This window comes from Mauremys reevesii, linkage group 4 (assembly GCF_016161935.1).
Source record: "Mauremys reevesii isolate NIE-2019 linkage group 4, ASM1616193v1, whole genome shotgun sequence".
NCBI lineage: Eukaryota > Metazoa > Chordata > Testudines > Geoemydidae > Mauremys > Mauremys reevesii.
In genome coordinates, this window is record NC_052626.1 from 69,579,674 (window position 1) to 69,606,878 (window position 27,205).

At 41.3% G+C, this 27,205-nt stretch overlaps 1 protein-coding gene across 17 annotated transcripts in view; it reads right to left on the bottom strand.

Moving 5' to 3' along the window:
- Window positions 1-27,205, bottom strand: part of GPHN (gephyrin) — a 572,379-nt gene that overhangs the window by 202,078 nt on the left and 343,096 nt on the right. For all 17 annotated transcript variants that reach the window (XR_005597335.1, XM_039533323.1, XM_039533330.1 and 14 more), the window contains one exon: window positions 4,725-4,819. Coding sequence is in view for 16 of the 17 variants with exons in the window: in XM_039533323.1 (XP_039389257.1) it covers window positions 4,725-4,819 (95 nt within the window). In the remaining variant the exon portion in view is untranslated. The remainder of the gene's footprint in view (window positions 1-4,724; window positions 4,820-27,205) is intronic.

Sequence of the window (27,205 nt, forward strand, 5' to 3'; positions counted from 1 at the left end):
ACTTCTTGATAGAGGTAAAAACTCTGTGAGCAAGAGCACATGTGAGGCTCCAACTACCAGCCCTGGGTGTCGAGAAGAACTGAAAGTGACTCCCTCTTTATAACCTTGGCTGGGGGTGCAAGGAGGATCAGAGTGAATTCACTGCCCCAATGGGCATTACTGTGGCTTCAGTGCACAAAGTATGCATGCATTTAATGTGGAATAGACGTGTAATCACTCGAAGAAGAATGGGCTTTTGGTATAAAGGTGGAGGCTGAACTGACTTAGGGGCCCTCTGTTGATCCGCAGATTAACATAAGACTGTTACTAAGACGGAAAAACCCTGCTGCAAGAGTTGAAGGACTGGAGACATACCAGGGTCTTGATGTGGAAGATAGTGACACCTGGTAAGCCTAACGTGTGCAGACTGTATATTGTTTTGCTGTATGTTTTCCCTGCAATGCTTTTGTAAATAAATGTATTGTGCTTTTGAAAGCTGGCTGGTCATCAGTAAAGACTGTCACAGACCCTTAAGACAGCAGAATGGGAGGTTCTGCTAAAACAGAATGGGATGAGCACAATGAATGGCAGGGGGACTGCAAGACTAAATCCTCGGCCTTGAGGAAGAGGGATGTGGGTTCTGACCCACAGAGAGGTGATGGCTGGGATGCCCTTGAGCAAATCACAGAGGGGACCAAGAGTGCAGTTAACCCTGGAACTGACAAGAGGCATCTCAAATTGGGCACCCAGAATTAGTGTATACCTTTGAACTTCATTTCAATATGCCTCAGTTCCCCATCTGTAAAATGAGGATAAAAATACCCCTTTATCTCACAAGTATTGTGAAAATAAATTCATTATTTGTGAAAAACTCAGATATAATAGCAATGAGCACCCCTAAAAAGCCCATGAAGAAATTAATCATTTTGTATTCGGAGCAGGGTTTGAATAGTGTGCAGTACGGCCTGGGGCCATACACTGAATAAGGAAAAAACAAAAAAATAAATAGTTGTTCATTAGGTGATCATCCTTTATTGTGTGCACTGAATGAACCTGAGTCAGCTGGAAAAAATAGTATGTGATCATGTAATTAATGACTGTATCATCATAATGCATACACAGAAGGGAGCCAAATTAAGGTTGCATGCACAACCTTAATTCTGGCATCTTCTAACTTCTGAGTGCTTGATTTTGCAACCTTTATATTCCTTTAATATCATTTTTTCTGTGTAGTAATATTAAAGGAAAACTGCAGATGAATTTTAGGGGGGAAACAGATTGAAAAACCTAATATGACTGCAAGTAATGCTATCTTAGTGTAAAACATTTTGATGAAAAAATTATTTTTGGATTTCAACATTCCCTACACAGTGCTGGAGAGCCAAACCCAATCATGCTAGTGGATGAGAATCAGAGTGTGAAAGTGACTAGACCCAAAGTGAAATTAAACAGTCTCTTTCACAGTCCAAGCTGAGTCAAAGAGACAATACATTACATTGTAAAAACTAACCTTGATATTTAAAATTATCCATCTTAATAATCCCATGCGTCATAAGTAACTCAAAGAAATATTTTTAAACAAAGAATATAATTCTTATATTGACAGTAGTCCAGGGGCTTGTAAAATTCAGTGCACAATTTCAAAGCTTCTCTGTATTAATGTGAACCACTGCATGCTTTTTAGATTCTGCCTTAGTTTATGTTCTTTCACTGAGCAAGATATTTTGTATGGAGAAGCTTTATAAATTATTCCTGATATGTATTCATATTACAGTTTTGCCAACCCCAAGACTTCAAAAATCCTCAGTCAGGCCCCAAAAAATCATGAGACTGACTTAAAAATAATTTTTTTTATTTGCCTTCTGGCTTTTGATCCTTTAGAGTACACATTGCCAAGCTTTCCTCTGCAACCAGGAAGTCTAGAAACTTTTATTTTTAAAAATGAAAGCTCAGATTCTGACATAATCATATGATTTCAGGAGGACGAGATTCCAGAAAACAACAAATATTGCAAGACTTGCAATAAAACTGCAAGAGCTGGCAACAATGTGTTTAAATAGGCAATTAAACACACTGGGGGCAGGCCTGTAAATGAGAAGATACAGTGATAGACTAGCACACAGGAACAGCAAGTTACCCAATGGAGCTCCTGCTTGGCAATCTACTTCGTTCCTCATTTATAGATATGGAAAAAAAGACACAAAACTCTGCTGATCTTCTTTTCCATGAGACAACTATACCATAATAATCATATCTTACATTTATTTAGCATCGCAAAGGATCCCAAGTAGGAATCACTTTTTACATGGTACTTAAATGCAGCCAAGTCTAGGGTGGAATTCAGTAGCCAATTAACAGTACATGGAACCATTACACTACAGTTTATAAGGGAACATGAAAAATAATACCATAGCCAGTTGGAATGAGAGAGAATTATTTAGAATTGGCCAGAACATGATGTTAAACATTTGTTATTATACAAAACAGTGCCATGCAATTCTTTATTTACAAAAATGGTGAGCATCTTTGTGCTTCCTAGCATAATGCTGGAGCATTTGTGCAGCACTAACACATAAGAAAATGACCTACTGATTCACTAATACAATTTTCTGCAGCACCTGTGGTTTTCCTGAGACTTGATGGTGTACATGGCCTGGAGTTAATCTAGCTGGGAACTAGAGGGGCTAAGAGAAACCATTTGCTGCCTCAAAGGGTTGGTGTGTCTTTTGGCAGACCTGGGGCATCAGTGCCTGTAACCAGTATCACCAACCAAGCCAAAGGTAAGTATTGTAGCATGTGAAAGTAGCATGTAAAAAGTGATTCCTACTTAGGATCCTTTGCGATGCTATCTAAATGTAAGGTATGATTATTATGGTGTAGTTGTAAAGAAGTGTACCAGCTGCATGGACATTCTATTAATGTTTTGAAAAAGGTCTAATTTCAAAGGCCTGTATAATAAAGCTCTGTTTCTCAAGATAATGTGAAAGACTTTAAGATCAATGTCCCAGCCAATTTCCTGCTTGTCTGCTAATTTCTGTATTTAGTGCTTGAATTGGGGGAGGGGGGAAAGGAAAGGGTTGAGGGGGAATTGTCTGGAGCAAGAGAGAACTGGTATTCTCTTTGAAACAACCAAGTACAATAACTGTATTTGAGACACCTAGGGATGTGTTAGTACGGAAGGGGCATTCCACCCTTCTCCCCCACAACACTTGGGAATGGCTGAAGTTAAGGGACACTTTCTCCTCTTCCACTCCATGTACACAGGAGAAAGGACAGCATGATGCATTCTCTCTGATCAACATTAAACATTATATCCCTGCTTTTAGCCATGTTGTCCATGTGACTCACCAAAGCCTGACAAGCTGTGCAAAGTCAGCCCCACTGTAATCCCCACCTTACTGGTCAGAGCTGACAACAAAGGAGCTAAATTATCCCCTTCCTCTGCTGAAATCCGTGTGAATCCAAAAAAAGAAAATTATTTCTCCCAACAATATACAATAGCAGATATAACAGATATGGAAATGAAAACACTGGGTGCAGTGGACAGAATCTAATTATGCTAATATCGTGTTGCCTTTTCGGATACCCACAATGGGACAAAGGTTTAAATGGAAACTCTCAAATCACTTGAGCCCTCACAATTGCAAGCATCTGAGTAAGAATTATCCTCAGATTTTAAAATCACTTTATTATTCATGATTACAAGACTTGTTTTATCCATCACTGTAATTGAGAATTAAATAAAATAAAAAACATTGCAGTCATTGTTTCGGAGTTACCCTGACATATTTTTGCTTTGCTGTTTCAGAGACATATAAACAGCAATCACATGTTAACTAAGGCTTTGTCCACACCACACAGCTTTTAGCAACAAGGCTGTGCTGCTAAAAGCCGCGCAGTGTAGCTGCTGTTTGTCAGCAGGAGAAAGTTCTCCTGCAGACAAAAAACTTCCACGCCCCAAGAGTGGCACCAGCGCTTTTCGTCCGTAAAAGGTAAAACTTTTGTCGCTCAGGTGTGTGTATGTTTTTTAAGACCCCTGAATGACAAAAGTTTTGCCAACGAAGTTACAGTGTAGACAAAGCCTAACAAAAACTTGTTGATTCTATTCAAGCTCTGCCATTATAGAAAAAGATCAGTCATGATACTGAGAACCTCAAGAGAATAAATGGTAAAACCTATGTTTCTTTTAGGGCACACATGCAAACATAGGATTGTGGGAGAAGTTGTTGTTTGAAGGAAAACACCAACAGGGAAAGAAAAATTATCAAGCATCAGATAGTAAATTCCAAAATTTAACAGTTAAATGACTAAAAACTAAGCACATGTGACAGTGCCACTTTTAACTTTCTGTATTTTCATACAGATGTTCTTTGCTTATGCTGGAACATGCTGGATTGTCAAAATAATACTTTTAAATTTATTGTACTAAAGGAAGTGCTTTGGTGCTTTACAAGCTACATATACAGGAATTACTTCACTCATCCCTGAAATGCAATTGCACTGGGTTGGAATCAAGCAGCTGTTTAACAATACAGTTTGGAACAGGATGTACAGGAGGATACATTAACCAGCAGAAACTACAGGGGGAATTTAAGGAGGCAGAATGCAACTACCAGACATGGACTTGAGACCCCCTTTTCTTAAGATATGTGCCAAGCATCAGTTCTTTTCTGTGCAGTCATTCCACCACCTTGAATATTTCTAGGGAAATAGTTCACTTTGTATTTTGTTGGTAACATTCTTACCTAGAGAGCATGCCCAGAGGAGTAACATTAAGTGATCCCATCAGCATTGCCAGGGCCATCCCTGGGGCCTCTCGCTCTATTACTTCTTTAGTGGCCTGTAATCAAAGATTAAACAGCAGACTGAGTGAAAACAACGAAAAGAAATGAAAAGAAATGTGAAACTAACTAAAGTTTGTATAAGAACATTCCCCTTTTTTCTTAAATGTGATCAGCATGAAAGTTTCAGCTGTGAGTGTTACAAACTCAGAGCAGAGACAGTCAGCTTTCCTGAGGTCTTCCCCTCTTGCGATATAGAAGATGTCCATGACAAAGACTGGATTCTGAAATTCATCCCCTAAAGAATATTTTCTTGCTCGTGTAAAGAAAATAAACATAACATGGAAAATACAAAATCACTGTTAGATTCAGTGTAACAAATTATTGTGAGAATACTGAAAGCCTTGTGCTCTGGGATCTTCATGTTTGCAGGGACTATTAAATTCCACTGCATGAATAATGACAACTTCCTCTATTAGGAATGAAATAGCATTTGGCAACTAAGCAAGAAGACTAGTTCTAAATGCCCCCTCATTATCATCATGTGAATTTTCCTGTTGGCTTTTTTCAGGGGAATAGGAGGGGGAAGTATAAAGCAATCTGAACAGGAGCAGGGAAAAGAACCTGCTAAATGAAGCCCATGTAGCAGACAAACAGGAAAAATAGTGAAAATGAAAATGATAATGGCCAGGGGATGGCAGAAAGCTGCAGCCTTCCCTATCAATTACATCAGCAAAGTGGTGGTTCCAAACAAGCCAGTGGCATTTGTTCAAAGGCAGCCCATATGTATTAGGCATCAGAGGATAGTGGTACAGTCACAAAATTTTCACAATGTTTTGCATGTAAGGAAATAGGTGAGAAATTATTTTTAAGGGATATGCATACTTTTCTGCTGCCACTTCATAATTCAGGATTTGTCATATAGGATTAGATTTATCTATTCTAGTCTCGAACATCTAGCACTGGCCAATACCTGATACTTCCAAAGAAGTTTCCTTTCTCTCATTCCTTATACGTGGGGGATAAAAATCTCCCGATCCTTGCAGAGACCCGTTTATGATCTGAATCATGTTACTGGATTACCCTTTTCTTACCATAAATAGTTATGAATGTTACTAACTCTCATAAAATGATCAAACCCATTTTTTAAAAATGCAACAAAACTTCTTTGTGCAGTGATCAGTAGAAGGGACAAGGAAGCAAGAAACTCCTTGTTAGGAAGGTCATTGTCAATATACTAAATATTCTTTGCATAAGACTTTGCATTTTGACACACTGAAAGAATTAAAATAAAAAATAATAGGTAAACGATTGCATGGAAAAGTAATATATTACAAATCAATTACATTTACCCAGCATGTTTCATTCAGAAGCGGCAGACCACAAATTGCTTTGCAGGCTGTGGGGTAAAATCTCTCTTTAAGTCCCATAAGAGAACATGTTACAGGGCAAACCCTAAAAAAAAGAATATGCCTATTGCATATTGCTTACGCAACAGGCATTACCACTAGCAACATCTTCCAAAGGTAAATATAATGTCAACAGACATAACATATAACCACAAAGAAAAGACCCCAATCTCTCATCAAGATGCAAACTGGTATGTGCACTCAGTCCTGGAAACTAGAAGCTTAGGCTTATGCTAAACTAAAGAATTTGAATGCAATAATAGAAACAACATTTCCCTTCAATTCATGCATATAGTATACGTTGTACAATATCTGCCATCTTCCCTTCAGAAACAGAAAAGGCATAAAAATGCAGCTTCATGTTTTCATTGCCGCAAAAAGGAAATGGGAAGACATGAGTTGGAAACAATAGAAACAAAGCTCAGATCTCTATGTTAAATAAGATGTTCTGCCAAAAAATATACCTGGTTTCAATCACTCACTGAAAATCTAAAAGATTTGGTGCGTTTTACAGTATGGAAGAAATATACATTACAGTGTTGGGACAAGTTACTTAAAGTGCACCTTACTAAGAATGAAGAAAGTAGGCCCTCTACTGAATTGTGTATATATGTGTATATAAAATCACATACACCTGTATATATTATACACACATATGCCTTTTACCTTCAAGTAATAGATATTTTCTAAGTTATTGAAAATTAGTTTTAAACATAATTTATATATTGAGATCCCTTTTCTTTGCCCTTGAGCACAGTGACACTTTGAAGATGTCATTAGTTAACATTTGAAAGAGGCTTCAAAGATAGTGCAAGATACAAAAGAACGCCACAAACAACGACCTTGCGGTCCAGGGAATCCTTCAGTGAATTCAAGCACATTCTTTAACTTCATAAGAAAAATTATCTTGACAAAAAGTTATTGCTAGCAGGCAGACTGATTATTAAATATGCATCGTCTACACAACGCTAAAATCTGAAAGGGCAACAAGCCCAGATAAACCATCTGACCTTTGTACAAGCCACTAAATATACTTCATTCTTAGTATGTATGCCTTCATCTATTATTACAGGCATACTTCTGCTAACAGGAGAACATTGCCTGTTCTCACAGCATAGCTAGATGGATTTAATGAAAATGCCTGCCACTAACATTCCTCCCATCTGCTGTTTAAATCAGCCACCTGAGACTCCACTCTTGGGATGTCTTTAAATAAAACATAGATACGATATGTACAAATCAGTGAGCAAGAAGAATTGCAATCTTCCTGAAACTGAGACGCATGCAAGTTAAGTAGTTGTACATATGACTGAAATAACTGGGCCTGAGATAGTTTGCAGACCATTTTGTGTTCATCTGTAACACTCTCTTTGTTGTTATTTTCAACTAGTTATTTTATTAGAGAGCTTTTAGCCACCTTTCCTAATCCTTCCTCTGTGGACTGGGGCAGGAGGAGGAATGTCAATATAACATTTACATCTGTGTCCAGCTTAAGAGTTAACAGGCAGATATATTTACTCTCTTGCATACAAATCACTAACAAAATAAGGTGACTCAGCATCTTGATATTACACCAATACTCTGGGAGTTGCAGTGAGGCAGTAAAACTCTGTTTGATAAACTACTTTAGATAATTTCCTGAAAAGATAAGCAACCAAATATTAGGCCTAATGAAGCCCACCCCTTTATTTTACATCACAATTCATCATTTTCCTTCTTAACCTGACAGGATTGAAGGGCACTGGTTTTGGGACAATCTGCCAGAGGCAGAACATGAAGACATATTTACACTAGAAAAATTAGTATCTATAGTACAGCAACAGCCAGAAATAGTGCAGTGGCACTGGCACTAAGCCACTCATGTAGATGGACTTTAGGTGTTTTTACAACATCAGAATTGTCAACTATCATGGTTTTAGTGTGTGTCTTGCAATATTTACTTTTTGAAATTTTAGTATCACATTTTCTCATGACTGCAGGCATTAAATTTGTGAATTTTACTTCATTCAGAAGGCCAATGTCTCTCATTACTTTCATTGGGGCTGAACCTCAGTCAAGGCAGCTATCGTTTCCTTCGTTCTCTGTCCATGGAAGTGAGTATGTTTGTTATGGTCACAGTTGGGCTTCTGCGGTTGTGGCAGTACCGGGGCACTCACCAGGAGGAAGACAGGGAGTATGAGGTGCTCACTGGAGGAGACAGGCACCATTCCAGCAGATCCGCTGATCCCCGCGTCTGACTGCGCATGTGGGCGCATAGCCTCCTCCATCAGATACTTGCAGAGGAGAAGTTCTCTAGCTTCCCAAGTCCAAGGTGGGAACCAGAGGCAGATGGAGCTGCGGGAGATGATGTGGGCTTTGCTGAGGCAGCAGAGACAATGTTGGTGCTCGTCACTCACAGAAAAGCTCACAACTTTTGAAGCCGGCTTGCTAGGGCATAATTCCCAGCAGCTTTGGTGGGGGAGGAACAAGTCCTAGAGGGGAGCCTAACTAAGAACGTAGCAAAGCCAACTATATACAACTAAAACACAACTATATACAATAAGTAGGAATGGGCAAGAGTTCTCTTAGCAAGCTAAGAGCACCAAGGAACAGGGGTTCTGACTCTGGCCATGCAGCAGTAAGAGGGATCTAGAACAGCGTTGACCCACATAGCCTTGGACGCAACATGTGGACTATGCATGATGCATGTGTGGGTCAATGGACACTACTGCAAACAGTTCCAGCTCTGGTGCATGGCAACACATGTGCACCCATGACTGGAATACATATAGGGACCATACTCAAAGAAGAACTGAGAGGAGACAGTGGAATGTGGGCTGCAGGTAAGATTGCCACCTGTCTTGAATTTCACAGAACAGTTTCAAAATTGTAGTGACTGTCACACATCCCACAAGGCTGTCAATCAGGCATGTTAAAGTTCCAATTTTGAGTGACAGCAGCCTCTCAAGATTTCAGACCCTGTTAGACCAGTATGGAGCTAGCAGAAGGCCTGGAATGAGCTCAAATAAAGTAATACACAGGGCGGTAAACATTGAGTGAGAGAGGAGGTTTTGGGTGGCCTTACCTTCAGATAGTCTGCCTGCAGTAGCTGCCACTGATTGAAAATGTGTCAGGAGTTGAGTTTGTTCATCCCCAACTCCCATGTAACAATAATGGTGGCAATTCCTTGGGGACACAGAGTGGCAGGATAGGGGGAACAGAATAAGGAATGCAGAATGGTGTAGGGACTTCATTCACAGAGCTATCAAGTTGAGGCCTTCAGTAGCATTACATCTATACTTCTATTTAAAGTATTGAAAATCACTGGCAAATACAAAATTTAGTCAATTTGCATAAAATGTTCATACAATAGGATCGTACGTCTTCCTAATTTCCCCACCTAAAAGGTGGCAATGCTAGGTGCACAGGAGAAACAGAGGGAATGCAGGATGCAGGCAGGAGACAGAAAGGCCCAGGAAATGGGTTGTTTGCAGGCTAATATAGGGTTCATGGGAGACACTGAGGGGCACAAGAATGTGGAGTGCAGGGAGGTAAGCTTAGAGGTTTCAGTGGAATGTGGGGGCTGCAGACTAAGAGGGATCGGAATATGAGCAGGAGGGAGACTGAAGAGGTGCAGGGGAATGGAGAGTGGCAGAGGGGAAACATAAGGACTAAGATACTGTAAAGGGAAAAGGTTGGAATATGTGAATTAAGGGTTTGGTCTGGGAACAGAACACTATGAGGGAGCATGGAGGTGAAATGGGAGTGGGAAGGAGACTGGGTGGAATAGGGAGGGACATGAAGAAGGGAGAGAGACAGGATATTGATAGGAGAGGAGGGAATGGACATAGATAAAATGATAGCTTCTCCTAACCCAGGGACTAGGAGGGGTTAAGTGGAGGCCAGTAATGTTTATTTCAGAAAATGGGTTTTTTTTATTTCAGTAATGGGTTCCCTAAAAGCAGGGGTGCCATTTAGGGAGGGGCAGCCCACCCCCAGTTTCGTACAGGTCTACTCACCCTAGCCCCAGATGGAGCTTTTAACTACAACATATCTTGAGCGTAATAAGTGATGAGTTCGGAAGCTGGGAGCAGCACAGCCTTTGGGGCAGGGAGTTTGTTTAGAAACAGAGTCAGGGTGATTAAGATAACAAAAGGCTTGTCATTAAAGTACATTAATGATCCTTAGATGATCCTGAAAGCACTGGCAGGCACTCCAGTTAAAAGATAGGAAACAAAGGGTAGGAATAAATGGTGAGAATGGAGAGAGGTAAATAGTGGTGTCCCCCAGGGGTCTGTACTGGGACCAGTGCTGTTCAACATATTCATAAATGATCTGGAAAAAGGGATATGCAGTGAGGTGGTAAAATTTGCAGATGATACAAAACTACTCAAGACAGTTAAATCCAAAGCAGACTGCAAAGAGTTACAAAGGAATCTCACAAAACTGGATGACTGGGCAACACAATGGCAGATGAAATTCAATGTTGATAAATGCAAAGTAATGCACATGGCAAAATCTAATCCCAACTACACATACAAAATGATGGGGTCCAAATTAGCCGAACCCATCAAGAAAGAGATCTTAGAGTCATTGTGGATAACATCTGCTCAATCAAAAAAGCTAACAGAATATTGGGAATCATTAGGAAAGGGATAGATAGATAATAAGACAGAAAATATCATATTGCTTCTATATAAATCAATGGTACGCCCACATATTGAACACTGCGTACAGATGTGGTTGCCCCATCTCAGAAAAGCTATATTGGATTTGGAAAAGGTAACGAGAAGGGCAACAGTTTTTCATGAACCCTAGTGATACCAACACTCTGATGGTGAAAAAGACCTATAGTCAGATGTACTCAAAAGTGGTGTCCTTTATAAACCAATTGTCCAACTGTCAAAACACTCTAAGCCTGCATAGGCAGGCCACAACTACTGGCAGGCATTTCATGAAAACATCAGGCACCAATATCATCCCAAAAGGCAAAACATGAAATCGATAGTGCTGTTTCTGTATAATAAATCTGAGATACTCCCCAAGCACCAGAAGTATTCCTATGTAAGTGTAGGCATCTTCAAAACCCAAAGGACAAAACCCAGTCACTTTCCCCTGAAGAGGCATGATGAATCCCAAAAAAGCCACTTTGAACTTTTTTTTTAACCAAATATTAATTCCAAAAGTGCTTGAGATCCCAGATAGGCCAGAGACTGCTAGATTATCAAGAAGTATCTAGGATACTTTTTAATCCAATGACATTGAATGATGACCCTCTTTGCCAGGAGTGTCTGGATTTTCTGCAACATCTCTTTGTGATCAGAATGTGTCTGAAATCATTTTCAAGCCAGGAGTAGCAGAGAGGAGCAATTTGGAGGGGTTTCTGAAATGTTCAGTACTCTTTGCTACTATCCCAGTGTGATACAAGCAGTCTTGCATCTTAACATTTTCATCTGCATGAACTACAGTCACCTATGAAAGCCTTCAGCAGAAAGGTCTGGCTACATCACTTTTACTATTACTGAAAGAACCCTGTTCACTGTTATATCAAGATCAGAAATAGCTGGGTTTTCAGTTCCAGTGTAGTAAGGAAGAAGTTCATTCAGCAGCTTGATCTTAGGGAACTGGGACTTGGGGATCTAAATTTGAATGACCTAGTACTTTTAGTGTGTAGGACTGACAGTTACCAATTAAAGTAGAACTAAGGGTATGGCTACACTTGAGATTTGCAGCGCTGGGAGTACAGCTGTGTAGGGAAAGCGCGGGTGTGTGGCCACACTCACAGCTACCAGCGCTGCAGTGTGGCCATATTTGCAGCGCTGTATTGAGAGGTGCATTGTGGGCAGCTATCCCACAGAGCACCTCGTCCCATTTTGGCGCTGAGTATTGTGGGAAGGGGAACGAAGGGTGCGGGTCATTCCGCTTCCTGTCCCAACGCCCCATGGTGCATCGCTTCACATCCCAGCAGTCACAGTTTTCCTGTCCACGTTTCTTGCCATTGTGAGTGCAGCGCGATTTCTGTGTGAAATGGAGCCTGAGCTGCTGAGGACTTTGCTCATGAGTGTCGCCAGCACATCACATTTGGCAGTTGAGCTATTCCTTCAGCTCCAAAGTGACAGTGAGGAGTCCGACGATGATCTGGACTCACCTGACGCGTGTGACATGAAATTGCTTGTGGCGGTAACGGAAATGCTCAGCACCGTGGAACGCCGCTTTTGGGCTCGGGAAACAAGCACTGAGTGGTGGGATCACATCGTCATGGAAGTCTGGGATGACGAGCTGTGGCTGCAGAACTTTCGCATGAGAAAAGCCACTTTCATGGGACTGTGTGCTGAGCTCGCCCCCACCCTGTGACGCAAGGACACGAGATTGAGAGCTGCCCTGACGGTGGAGAAGCGGGTGGCTATTACAATCTGGAAGCTGACAACTCCAGACAGCTACCGATCGGTCGCGAACCAGTTTGGAGTGGAAAAGTCGACCGCTGGAATCGTTTTGATGCAAGTTTGCAGGGCCATTAATCGCATCCTGCTAAGGAGAACCGTGACTCTGGGGAACGTGCAGGACATTGTGGATGGCTTTGCAGAAATGGGTTTCCCTAACTGTGGAGGGGCGATAGATGGGACGCATATTCCTATTCTGGCACCACCCCACCTAGCTTCCGAGTACATTAATCGGAAGGGGTATTTCTCTATGGTTCTCCAGGCGCTTGTGGATCACCGTGGGCGTTTCATTGACATTTACACAGGCTGGCCTGGAAAGGTGCATGATGCACGCATCTTTCGGAACAGTGGCCTGTTCAGGAAGCTGCAGGACGGGACATTTTTCCCAGACCGGAAGATCACAGTAGGGGACATTGAAATGCCCATTGTGATCCTTGGGGACCCCGCTTACCCATTAATGCCTTGGCTCATGAAACCCTATACAGGGAAGCTGGACAGGAGCAAGGACCATTTCAACTACAGGCTGAGCCGGTGCCGAATGACTGTGGAGTGTGCTTTCAGCCGTTTAAAAGGGCGCTGGCGAGTGCTTTATGGGAAGCTAGACTTGGGGGAAAGCAGCATCCCTGCGGTTATATCCGCGTGCTGTACCCTCCATAATATTTGTGAAGGGAAGGGTGAAACATACAGCCAGGCATGGACCAACAAGGTACAAGTCCTGGAGGCTGAATTTGCACAGCCAGAGAGCAGGGCTACTAGAGAGGCCCACCACAGGGCTACAAAGATTAGGGATGCCTTGAGGGAGGAATTTGAGGGTGAAAGCCAACAGTAATGGTTTTTGCCTTAAACGGGAGTGAAGTGCAGTGGTTACAGTGATTTTAAGTGCCTGTGTTTTCCTTGGGGTTTGTTATCTTTCACTTTATGCAATAATAAAAACTGTTTCATAAGCCAATAAATCATTTATTAAAAAAAAAAGTCAGTAAAAGGGCAGGGGGGTTGGTTGTTGAACTGTACATTCATAGGTTTGCATATGTACTGCCAGGAGTGCTGTGCACTTCAGGATTATAATGCTGCATGGTGATGGGGGTTGAGTGCAGAGGGTAAGGGTCGTAGTTCTCTGGGCTGATAGGTGACCGTACAGGTGTCGGGGGCAGCTGGTGGTGGTGTAGGTAAGAACCTGGATGCTGGGGAACGGGGTTTGGAGCTGACATTGGTGCACAAGGGCAAGAGGTTTGGGGGTGGGGGGGTTGGCACGGTAGTGCTCTGCCTGCATGGCTACCAGTGACTGGATACATAAGCCATGAGGCTTATCAGCTGACTCGTGGTTTTCTTCAGCGACAACTCCTTTCTCTTCACACTGGTTTGTGTTTCCTTCCAGTGCTGAATTTTGTCTCTCCATTCCTGCGTAGTTTTACTGTCTCTGGCACACTGATTCATAACTGCCTTCACCAAATCTTCCTTGCTTTTTTTAGGTTTCCTTCTTAGGTTTTGTAGCTTTTTTTCAGTCTCTGATAAGGCCGGTCCATTTCTAGGACTAGTCAAGGACACTAAAAAATACAACAAATGATACATTTTAAGAGAGCCAGCATTGTGTATAATCACAGTGAGGTAGTTTCCAGTCTCACACTGTAGCATTCCTCACACATTCCAAACACAACTCAGAGAATTCACAGCCTCGCAGACATGGTGAGTAAGGGTAAATTAGTGTAGAAGTTTATAAATCCTGGAAGATATCTTCCTGCCGCGGGTTGCCTGGGAAGGGGGGCTGATTGGTTCAGGGCTGCACTGGTGTTTCTGTGCTTTGGGAAAAGCAGAAAGCTGCTGGTGGGACCTGCAATGAACACTGTCCCTCCATTTCCCACAGGAGTTAATCCTTGAAGATATCTCCCTGCTGCGGGTTACCTGGGAAGCAAGGGAGGGTCTTCTACAACAATGCGGATTCCGCCCTGGCCCCTATGCAGCTTGCCTGTGTGCAGCAATGGCCCCCCCACCCCTCCTGGAGCAGTGGCGCGGACGCGTTAGCCTGACTGGGACAAAGACCACACTGGCTCTCCCTTTAAACTTGCTCAAGCGCATTGCCCATGCTCTTGCTGAAACTTTTGAAGAGATTACCGAGGCCGATTACCGCGACGTGATAGACCACATCAATGGGATATTCCACGTCTAGGCATGCATGCATGCAGCCATACCCCCCCCCCCCTCCCAAAACATTTCCATTGCAATAAAAGCTGCTTACCTGGAACCTGCTCCTGTGATTCTTCTTCACCAAGTTCCAGGTGCTGCGACTGGCTAGCTTCCTCCTGGCTTGAGAAGAGCTCCTGACTGCATGCCTCCTGGGACTCCGGGGTGTCTCCCCCCACCCCAGTACCCTCACTGTCTTTTTCCATCCCCCCCTCCATCTCCCTCTCCTCTCCCTGCTCTGAACTGTCCATCGTGGTCCTCGGATTTACAGTGGGGTCATCCCCATAAATTGCGTCCAGCTCCTTGTAAAAACGGCAGGTCGTGGGGGCAGCGCCAGAGCGGCAGTTTCCCTCGTGTGCTTTGCAATAGGCACTCCGCAGCTCCTTTACTTTAACCCTGCACTGCAGTGCGTACCGGTCATGGCCCCTTTCCAGCATGGCCTTTGATACCTGGGCAAAGGTATCATAATTCTTACGGCTAGAGCGCAGCTGTGCCTGCACAGATTCCTCACCAAAAACACTGATGAGGTCCATCAGCTCACCATTGCTCCATGCTGGGGCTCGTTTGGCACGTGGAGGCATGGTCACCTGGAAAGATTCACTGATTGCACTCCAAACCTGGCTGAGCAAACAGGAAGGGGATTTTTAAAATTCCCGGGGCATTTAAAGGGCGGGTCACCTGAGGCCAGGGCAGTAGAGTCCGAGCTGATGAGCAGAGTGGCTGAACAGGCATTCTGGGATATATCCTTATACCCTGGAGGCCAATAACAGCGCTGGTGTGTGGCCACACTTTACGACCAGCGCTGCAATCCTTATACCCCAAGCAGACCCAGGTGTACGGCCAGCGCTGCAGCCAGGGAGTTGCAGCGCTGGATGTGCCCTGCAGGTGTGGACAGTTACTAATTGCAGCGCTGGAAAGCCTCCACCAGCGCTGCAAATCTCAAGTGTAGCCATACCCTAATGTAATGTGTAATGTAATGTAATGTGAAGAAGACAGGTTTGGGAAAATAATATCACATTTTAAAGAAATTCAGTTATATTTTAACCCAGTAATCATTCTCTCAGATTATTTAAATTTTCGTTAAAATCAGTAAATGGAAAAGCCAGCTAACAATGTTGTTCTTGCAAAACAGCCAAAACCACTCAAGCTAGCTAAAAACTCTCACCTCCACCTTGTAATCAATCAAATCAAATCAAATCAAATCAAATCAAAGGCTTTCCAACAGTGAAAAGATCTTTCCCCCCTTTATGCTGCTTCATATAGAACACTGTATTGCATCTCTATTATTCTTCCAATGTAGTGTATGTGTAAAAGTCAGTTATTGTGTGCCCTATAGGAACAGAGCAATAGAAGTTTGCAGATTATGCTGTCTGAAGCCAACAATTATCATCCACCTACAATCAGACCATGAAAGGAGATCTGTTCTTTTTTCTTCTTTCACTTCTCCTCTTCTCTTTTATCTATGTTGTATGTCGTTTTGCTAGGGAAACTGACTTCATAAAACCTGCAGTTTTGTAAGTAAGCTGTGAACAATTTGGTTGTAACTACACTAACATTTTCATCATTTAAGAAAAGGATTATGAAACAAACTTGCTTTTTACCATTTGATATTCCGCACACTTAGGGCCTAAATTCACTTAGGCACACTTTAGTTGGCTAAATACTAGGGCTGTTAGTGATTAAAAAAATTAATCGCGATTAATCATGCTGTTAAACAATAATAGAATACGATTTAGTCAAATATTTTTGGGTGCTTTCTACATTTTCAAATATATTTGTTTCAATTACAACAGAATATAAAGTGTACAGTGCTCACTTTGTATTTATTTTTATTACAAATATGTGCACTGTAAAAAACAAAAGAAATAGTATATTTCAATTAATCTAATACAAGTACTGTAGTGCAATCTCTTTATAATGAAAGTTGAACTTACAAATGTAGAATTATGTACAAAAAATAACTGCATTCAAAAATAAAACAATGTAAAACTTTAGAATCTACAAGTCCACTCAGTTCTACTTCAGCCAATGGCTCAGACAAATAAGTTTGGTTACAATTTGCAGGAGATAATGCTCCCCACGTCTTGTTTACAATGTCACCTGAAAAGGAGGACAGGCATTTGCATGGCACTGTTGCAGCCAGCACTGTAAGATATTTATGTGCCAGATACACTAAATATTCATATGTCCATTCATGCTTCAACCACCATTCCAGAAGATGTGTGTCCATGCTGATGACAGGTTCTGCTCAATAACAATCCAAAGCAGAGCAGACCGATGCATTTTCATTTTCATCATCTGAGTCAGATGCCACCAGCAGAAAGTTGATTTTCTTTTTTCGTGGTTCGGGTTCTGTAGTTTCCGCATCAGAGTGTTGCTCTTTTAAGACATCTGAAAGCATGCTCCACACGTCATCCATCTCAGATTTTGGAAGGCACTTCAGATTCTTAAACCTTGGGTTGAGCCCTTAGAAATCTCACATTGGTACTTTCTTTGCATTTTGTCAAATCTGCTGTGAAAGTGTTCTTAAAATGAACAACATGTGCTGGGTCATCATCAGAGACTGCTATAACATGAAACACATGGCAGAATGTGGGTAAAACAGAACAGAAGACATACAATTCTCCCCCAAGTTCAGTCACAAATTTTATTAATGCATTATTTTTTTAACAAGCATCACCAGCAGGGAAGCATGTCCTCTGGAATGGTGGCTGAAGCATGAAGGGGCATATGAATGTTTAGTATATCTGGCACGCAAATACCTTGCAACGCCAGCTTCAAAAGTGCCATGGGAACACCTGCTCTCACTTTCAGGTGACACTGTAAATAAGAAGCAGTCAGCAGTATCTCCCATAAATGTAAACAAACTTGTTTGTCTTAGCAATTGGCTGAACAAAAAGTAGGACGGAGTGGACTCGTAGGTGCTAAACAGGGGCGGCTCTACATATTCCGCCGCCCCAAGCAGTCATGCGCGGGAGGCGCCCCGGAGCCCCGGGAGCAGCAGACCTCCCGCGGGCTTGACTGGTGAGGGTCCGCTAGTCGCGCGGCTCGGTTGGACCTCCCGCAGCTGCGGGCGGTTCGCTGGTCCGGCGGCTGCGGTTGAGCTGCCGCAGGCATGCCTGCGGGAGGTCCAGCCGAGCCGCGCGACCAGCGAACCGTCCGCAGTGACGCCTGCGGGAGGTCCACTGTAGCCGCGGGAGGAGCGCCTCCTCCGCAGTCATGCCTGCGGCAGGTCCGGTCGTCCCGGGGCTCCGGTGGACCTCCCGCAGGCGTGACTGCGGCAGGTCCGCCGGCCCAATCTGCCGCCCTGCCAGCAAGTGCCGCCCCACGCGCGTGCTTGTCGCGCTGGGGTCTGGAGCCGGCCCTGGTGCTAAAGTTTTAAAATGTTTTGTTTTTGAGTGTAGTTATGTAAAAAAAAATCTACATTTGTAAGTTACACTTTCACAATAAAGAGATTGCACTACAGTACCTGTACGAGGTGAACTGAAAAATACTATTTATTTTGTTTATCATTTTTACAGTGCAAATATTTGTAATAAAAATAATATAAAGTGAGCACTATACACTTTGTATTCTGTGTTGTAATAGAAATCAATACATTTGAAAATGTAGAAAAACATCCAAAAATATTTAATAAATTTCAATTGGTATTCTATTGTTTAACAGTGTGATTAAACATGGGATGCTTCGGGGAATGAAAATAAAGTTTAATAAAAATGAATCAAAAACAAAAAAGTAGTAAATTGATGACTCAGAATCAAATGAAATATTAACACACACAACCCAGTTTCCAAAACTTCAACATTTCTCAAATAGATATTTAAGAATTTTCAGTTGGAACCATTGCCAACATGCAAACATTCATCCCAGAAATTACAGCAGATTGCCAACCACCTGCTTCTCTGCTATATTACAAAGCATTTAATATTCTGCTGAATTTACTGACTCTAGTCTGTCAAAGTGGCAGGAAAAGGTGATAAGTCTGAGATTAGAGGGAAAAAATGTTAGTTTACTACAGCCATGGAGGGAAAAAAATCACATGGATTCTGTAATTTAGAGGGCAAAACAAGCTATTAGAAAGATCCCTCTGTTTCTCCTTATTAATTTAATGTCTTAGTATCTCTGTTAGATTTTAGTGGTGGCTTCTATTTCAGGAACCATGGGAGATGAAAGCATTATATTGGTGAATAGCTTGACAAGTAGTTTTTAAAAGAAATTGTGTCACTAGGCATGGCTTTATATTTATTTAGCCGTACTGTACAGTAAAGAGCTCAGCCTGACTCTGGTGATGTGTCATCCTGATCCTTATAGAAATGCCTTTGTTCCTATTGACACTAAATAGTGCTATCTGTGCATTCTGCTTAAAGAAACAACTATTGTGAGCGAGCTCTAGTCTATATATACACACAAGGAAATTCAAAGACTGGTAATTCAGTTCAGCACCAACACCATGTTTCCACTGTCACAAACCATGGCATATCTGAATGCAGTTGGGAATTTCCCATGTCTTTGACGCGTGCACACTGAAGACCAGATTTCCATGGTTGTAGAGTGGTGTTCAGACCACATTAATATCAGGGGTCCGTATTGATCTTATCCATGTAGGGAACAAAAGTATCATAGCAGTGACCATTGTTTGATAAATTGGAATGTGGGAAAAAATGCACTAGTATTCTTCTGCCTTCTCTTTCTCTTCCTGCATCCGTCACCCCCTGCTCTCCTGACAAGCATCCCCATAATCCTCCTCACTCTGCCATATCTATTCATCACCTCATACACCCCTCCCTTAGGCCTCGTGCATCAGACCCAAAAGCAGGGAGCCAATCCAATGTCCTTCTTGTTTGTGAACTGAGAACTTTTGACATACGAGTACAATTCCCCTCACTTTGTCTACTCATTTCAATCAAATTATAACATGTAAATTAATTGGAGAAAAAATGTGATGACTTGTTGAGTTACCACTGGTGTCATAATGACAATACTTGAGAATGACTTGAGCTCTGACCCAGTTCTGACTATAATCATAACAGTTAGAAACAATTATTAATAACTTTTCTTAATTAACTTTAATTTCTCCAAATGTATCCTATTAATAAGTTGTCAATTAATATTAACTAAATGGAAAGTGTGAAGAATTTAGGGGGAATTAAAGGGAAGAAATAAGACTCAGAGCAACATTTTTTAAAGAGCCTGTTTTTAAAACTAATTATTCACTTGATAATCTTCAAAAAAAGAAAAACAATCTTTACTCAGATTAAGATCACATGCTATAAATTTGAAGAAGATACACTGTATTCTTTATACAAAAGAAGGAGGCTGAATACTTGTTTTATGGGACAATGTCAAAAGAAGTTTAACTATGACACTGTGACCAGAGTCTCTGATTCTCCTTGATAAGTTTTGGTTTAAATTCTTAGGTAGCCATGCTTGTGGATATTTGATTTGTATGCATTTCAAGGACTGAAGTCATGTCTGTTTCCTTTGTGTAATACAAGCATTACTGGAATAACTACAATCAGCTATCACAGTGATATTCACCTTATAAGTATTATGAATAATAAATATTAAAATCAACAAAGAATCCTGTGGCACCTTATAGACTAACAGACGTTTTGCAGCATGAGCTATCGTGGGTGAATATTCACCCACGATAGCTCATGCTGCAAAACGTCTGTTAGTCTATAAGGTGCCACAGGATTCTTTGTTGATTTTACAGATCCAGACTAACACGGCTACCCCTCTGAAATATTAAAATGAATTTTAATACTCATAACATTTGTCTCATTACTCCCAGTAAATTTGTCAGATTGTAAAATGTATATAACGTCTACACAAATTGTACATAATTTGATTGTATCCCGCACTCCCATCCTTTGTCATATAAAATAATAAAATTGTAATTCTCTTCATCAGAAAAAAATCAAGCAAAACACTTAATAAATGCTTTTATCCACTTGAAGGGTTGAATAAAGTGCATGCAGGCATTAGGAAGATCTATACCGCTTGCCAGATGCACTACATTACAGATCTGTGGGAATGTAATATACAGCTTGATGATGATGTGCACTAAGCTAGTGTCAAGAGACTTGGTATTTGCACAGGGAGAGACGTTAAGAGGATTTGCTTATTACACAGTTAAAATAATGGTTGGAATCTAGCTACCACAGTTGGCTCAAACAAACAGATCAAATAAAAATATTATTTTCATAGTCATATTTTCCCACTCACAAATTGCTGTGCTTCCCACCTCAGCCCCATTTTATGGCAGACTGTATCAACAAGCCCCTAACTTTTAAAAAACTTATTCCACTTAAGGGAGATTGAAAGGATAAAGGCAGTGGTGCAAGTATAATATCGTACAAACTCATCTTCAAAATGTTATTTTATCTTTACTTTCTTACCCTCTCCATCCTTCCACAATAGCTTTATACTGATCACAATTTTACCCAAAATGTTTATTCATTTCAACTTTTGAAAGATTCTTTTCAGTCTTTCTTTTAACGTCTGAATTGTTAAAGAGCAAATACAATTCACTTCAGGGAAACTTCCCTACCATTTAGTAGAGGAGGTAGAGAAACTGGTAAAAATCATAGAGAGTCTCTGCTTCCAGGCATGTATCCTGCTTTCCCTTAAAGCATATTGTTAACTGTGATAAATACAGAGTGGGGAGGAGAAATAGGACAGTGCAGTTTACAGGATTCAAAATATTGAAGGATTTTTTTTTTTAGAGGAAGAACAGAACATAAGAATGGCTATACTGGGTTAGACCAAAGAACCATCTAGCCCAGTATCCTGTCTTTCAACAGTGGCCAATGCCAGATTCATTCAGAGGGAATGAACAGAACAGGTAATCAAGTGATCCATCCCGTTGCCCCTTCCCAGCTTCTGACAAATAGAGGCTAGGGACACCATCCCTGTCAATCCTGCCTAATAGCCACTGATGGACCTATCCTCCATGAATTTATCTAGTTCATTTTTGAACCATGTTAATATAATCTTGGCCTTCACAACATCCTCTGGCAAAGAGTTCCACAGGTTGACTGTGCATTGTATGAAGAAATACTTCATTTGTTTTAAACCTCCTGCCTATTAATTTCATTTGGTGACCCCTAGTTCTTGTGTTATGAGAAAGAGTAAATAACATTCCTTATTTACTTGTTCCACACCAGTCATAATTTTATAGACCTCTATCATATCCCACCTTAGTTGTCTCTTTTCCAAGCTGAAACGTCCCAGTGTTATTAATCTCTCCTCATATGGAAACTGTTCCATATCCATAATCATTTTTGTTGCCTTTTTCTGAACTTTTTCCCAATTCCAATATATATTTTTTGAGATGGGGTGACCAGATCTGCACACAGTATTTAAGATGTGGGCGTACCATGGATTTATATAGGGGCAACATGATATTTTCTGTCTTATTATCTATCCCTTTCTTAATGATTCCCAACATTTTGTTTGCTTTTTTCACTGCCGCTGCACATTGAATGGATGTTATCAGAGAACTATCAACAATGATTCCAAGATCTCTTTCTTGAGTGGTAACAGCTAATTTTGACTCCATCATTTTATATGTATAGTTGGGATTATGTTTTCCAATGTGCATTACTTTGCATTAACAACATTGAATTTCATCTGCCATTTTGCTGTCCAGTCACCCAGTTTTGTGAGATCCCTTTGTAGCTCTTTGCAGTGCAAAAAGCAACCAGAAGGCATGTAAACAATGGTGTGGAATGAGCATAGATCAGATTCTTGCAGGCGAGGAAAAGGAGACAAAGGGAGAAGAGAGCAACTCAAGATTAACAGGTATTTATTTTTTCCTTTGCAGTGTTACAAAGAAATACAGTAAAATCAGAGATTGGAAATTAGATATATCAATACACTATTTTAGTGAAGTTGAATGAAAGTCCCAAATTGTTTCAAACATGTGCAATTTATAGTTTCAATTAGGATGAAACTTCTCTTACAGTGAAGTCATTTTCAGGGTGTGGGGATGAAAGTGAGGCTCTTGAATATATAATGTATATTTCATCTCTGTTAGTCCAACACAACAGCGAAAGACGTGTAGATCATGCTGTGAAACATCACTCATAATATCAATTTAACACCTAGTGAAGAGATGGTTCTCTCACCCAAGGTTTTCAGAGATAGTAACGCTATGTAAATTAGGTGAAATAGTGGCTCCATTGAGGTTCATGGCAATATCCTGACTGCCTTCAGTGGAGCCAGGATTTCATTCATTTTGTTTATTATTGGAGTTGTTAGATGATAACCACAGACTATCAGTTGATTGTTTCTTGTTTGTTTTTTCCCTTTGGAAATAATTGCAAGTTCAACAACTCCAAACAATTTGTTACTATCTCTGAAAATCTTGGGTAACAGAATCTTCACTAGGTGTTAAATTGATGTTATAAGTGATATTTCACAGCATGATCTACACCATACTGACTTTCTTTCACTGTTGTGCAACAGAGGTGAAGTATACAGTAGACATTGAAGAGGCACTGCCAAATTCGAGAATAGAGAACAGTAGAAGTCTTTTTAGGTGTTTTGTTTGTTTGTTTGTTTTTTAACCTTCTGTGTTGTTACTATTTCATGGAATCGTATGATAGGATTAAAGATGTAGGGGCTAAATAAAGTCCTTCTGAAATGTGTCATTCACAATTCTACAATGAGTGTGACTGGTTTAATAATGAGTGGTAGCTCTGAAAAAAATGCACACCCTAATACGGGGTGTTCCATCTTAATTTGGTGAGTTTATAGTCTGTTCAGACTACATTTACGTATTAGAGATAAGTCTGGCTAGTTTGCTTCATTTTATACAAAATAAGTCCCACTCTTGGACTCCTGGATAATTACCAAAAGGGACCTCAGATAGATAAAAAGTGGGGACCCTGAGCCACATATTCCAGCTACCTTAACAAGAAACAGGACTGTCATTTTTGCTCAGTAGTGGCCTTAATTCTCATGAAAGGAAAGGACCTTGTTTTTTTGGAGCCTCACCCCTACATCCACCAGTCAAGAGCGCTATACCAAAATATCCTTTCACGGTGGACACAGAAAAAATTAAAAATCTTTCCCTGTAATTATTCCTCTCTGAAGATATCTTGCAGGATTCTTACTCCTGGGCATTAGCTCCTTAGTTTCAGTTATAAGTCCCTTAGTTCATAATGTTTTTCTAAGGCCACGTCTATACTTACCGTCTGGGTCGACGCGGCGAGTTCGACTTCTCGGAGTTCGAACTATCGCGTCTGATCTAGACGCGATAGTTCGAACCCCGGAAGCGCTAGTTCGAACTCCGGTACTCCACCGCGGCAGGAGGAGTTGCCGGAGTTGACCTTGGAGCCGCGGAGTTCGCTTCCGCGGCGTCTGGACGGGTAAGTTATTCGAACTAGGGTAGTTTGAATTCAGCTACGTTATTCACGTAGCTGAATTCGCGTACCCTAGTTCGAATTAGGGGCTGTGTGTAGACCAGGGCTAACTTTTAAGGGCAGCAGTAACATGGTAGATAGCAAGCTTGGTACCCTACCCCTACTGCCTGTTGTTTGCTAACCTCTGCCAAGTACAAATGTTGCCTATGAATGTTCCAGTCATTTCCTTCCATTACATTGGTAGGGAAGCTCCCTCAAAGAAAGGGGCATTCAAAATTTCAAGATGACCAACATAAGATGAAAAATATGGCTTGGGCGGTGGCACTCAAAACTCTGAGGGGATGTGGGCAGGTGAGTGAGTACTCTGCAAGATAGTATCTTCAGAGAAACAGAATCATGCTTAAGTAATTTTCTCTTCTCTAGAGATTCCACTTGTGTAGGATTCTCACTCCTGGGGTCAAGAAGTATTTAATAATAATGGCTTTATAGTAATAATGGTAATAGACAACTTTGCCTCTCCCTGCAACCCCATAGTCACCACTCCTCAGCCAGATCCAAGGATCTGATCTATTTGCTAAGAGATTAAAGAGCTTGTCCCCTTTATCTCTAAGAGGAGTTACAATGGCTTTTATATCCTGGGGCTTGTCTACACTACTACGTCGACTCCCAAATGTCGACAAAACAAAAATCGCCAAAGGGTGTTCACACTTGCTCCCTCTGTTGACAGATCATGTACATATTGGGGACACCATCATTGACAGGGTGAGCAATGCACTGTGGGTATGTATCCCACAGTGCAATGTTGTGGGAAGGAAGAGCTGATCGCTGCACATCTTGGGATTCTCTCCCAGTTCTCCCACAGCCCCATAGCTGCTGAGAGCAGCATCATGAGCAGCTCTATGAGCTCTCCATGCTGAGGAATGGCAAAGCAGCACAGCAGTCTGTCCCCCTTCCCCTGCAGCAGCAGTGTGCTTGCTGCTATGTTCATAGTGCAGGGCAGAACAGGAGCATTCCAATGATTTGCTCTTTGTTTGTTCCCTGGAGCTTTGAAAGGGGAGGGGCATATGCCTGCAGGGCAGCAGAGATCAAAACACTGAGCGCAGCAATCAGGGCAGGCATTGTGGGATACTGGTGGAAGCCAGTTCTGTCAACAAAACAATCAGCAGCTTCTACACTGGCTCTTTGTTGACAATAAAGGGAGGGGAAAAGACAAAAGTCTCTCTTACGGGTAGAAGTTTTTTGTCGCCAAAACTGGGCGTTTTTCGCTACAAAAGTCCCATTGTAGTGTGTACACTCCTGCTCTTTTGTCTCCAAAAAACAGTTTTTTGGCAACAAAACTTGCCCCTGTAGAAAAGCCCCTCGTTGAAACTAAATTCAATCCACTTGTTATTGCACTTTTAGGCCAATGCAATTTTGAGCTGCAGACACAAGCTTAATTCTGGCATTTTAACTTTTGAGTGCTTGACTTTGCAACCTTAATGTTCTTTTAATTTTTTTTATATAATACATATAAATACCATAATTATCATTAACATAGTTACAATAATGCAGTTTCCAAGTGTATAAGTAAGGCCTTGTGTGCTGTGAGGCAAGTTGGACCTAACTTCAGTAGTAAGGTTCCTGGATACTGGAGTGCTGTGGTGCAACAGACTGCAAACTGTACAGCAGCTGCATTTATATTTAAAAATGTTACCTTTTTAATTAATGAAATATCCCCCCATTTTCACTTTTCAGTATGATAATGATTTTTATTCTGAAGGAGCGTAACTACATCATTGAAGCTGTCAGGAGAAAGTGGTGCTTTTAACCCTTAAGGAGGAAGTACAGGATTGTGGGATAAGCACAGAGCAAAGAGATAGTCCTTCTCTCCATATACCTTGGATGTAAACACTTCTGGAATATTGCATTAAATTTTGGGGATCTTATTAACAGAAAGCTATTGACAATCTGAGGGAATTTCAGAGAACAACTGCAATGATCAGGGGTCTGGAAGGATTAATTCATGACCAAAATTAAAAGAGCAAAATATGTATGTGTGTGTGGGGGGGGGGGCGGGGGGGGGGGAAATGAGGGCGATACCTGCATTATTTTGTATGAATACTATATGTACCTTAGTTTACCAGCCTGATATTATTCAGTCTGACCACACAGAGTTAAATCAAAGAAGGCAATAAGAGAAAACCAAGAAGGAAACAAAATAACAGAGATGTTATCTCTGAGGAAAATACCAAGGGGTCTACAGAGAACAATGGGGGAACTATTAATTGGAAAATGCCCACAAGCCTGGCTCCAGCCAGATTAACAGGTTTACTTTTCCCAGGCCAGAGCCAAAGATCACAAGGAAACTTAATTGTTAAAAACTCCTGCTTAGAGAGGGATGATGGGAGTGAGGCACTGCAGGAGAGACACTGACAGAGAGAGAGAAAATATTGTGGGGTTTTTTTCGTCTTTCCCATAAGTTAGGGGTGTTTGGGCTGAGCAGAACTTATGAAAACTTGCGAGAAAAAGACTCAGGTGGATAGACCTTTTGTTGTTTCAAACCTCTTCTCTGAGTGCTTTGTACCTTTGGGTGAATGAATAATACTTTATTTTGAAGAAGCTGTTTTGAGTCCCTCTATTCAGCTGCTGGTCACATGTTCCCACAGAAAAGGTCTTGGAGGTGCTAAATGCATGGGCCTGTTGTTTTTTCATGGGTATTAAACAGAGGGGCTGCAGCCCAGAGACTGAGACATATTAGATGATAGGACTATGTGGTTCCACCCAGAATGGCTAAAGGTAGCAAAACCTTTCATCAGAGGCATGCACTTGAGAGGGACTGCAAAGGGGTCTGTAACTGTGAGAATTTGTCTAAGTAACCATTAAAGGAAAACATAACAATATTTACAAATATTTGAAGAGTATACAAAACAAGCATGGAGAGGATTAATTAAGGTGGCTATAAAGCACTATAACTAGCAGTAAAACAATTAAATTAAGCAAAAATTCAGGAAGAATATCAGATAAATCTTCCTGATCATGAATTCTATTAGGCTGTTTTCAGTCTTCCAAGAAAAATGGTAGAAGTCTCA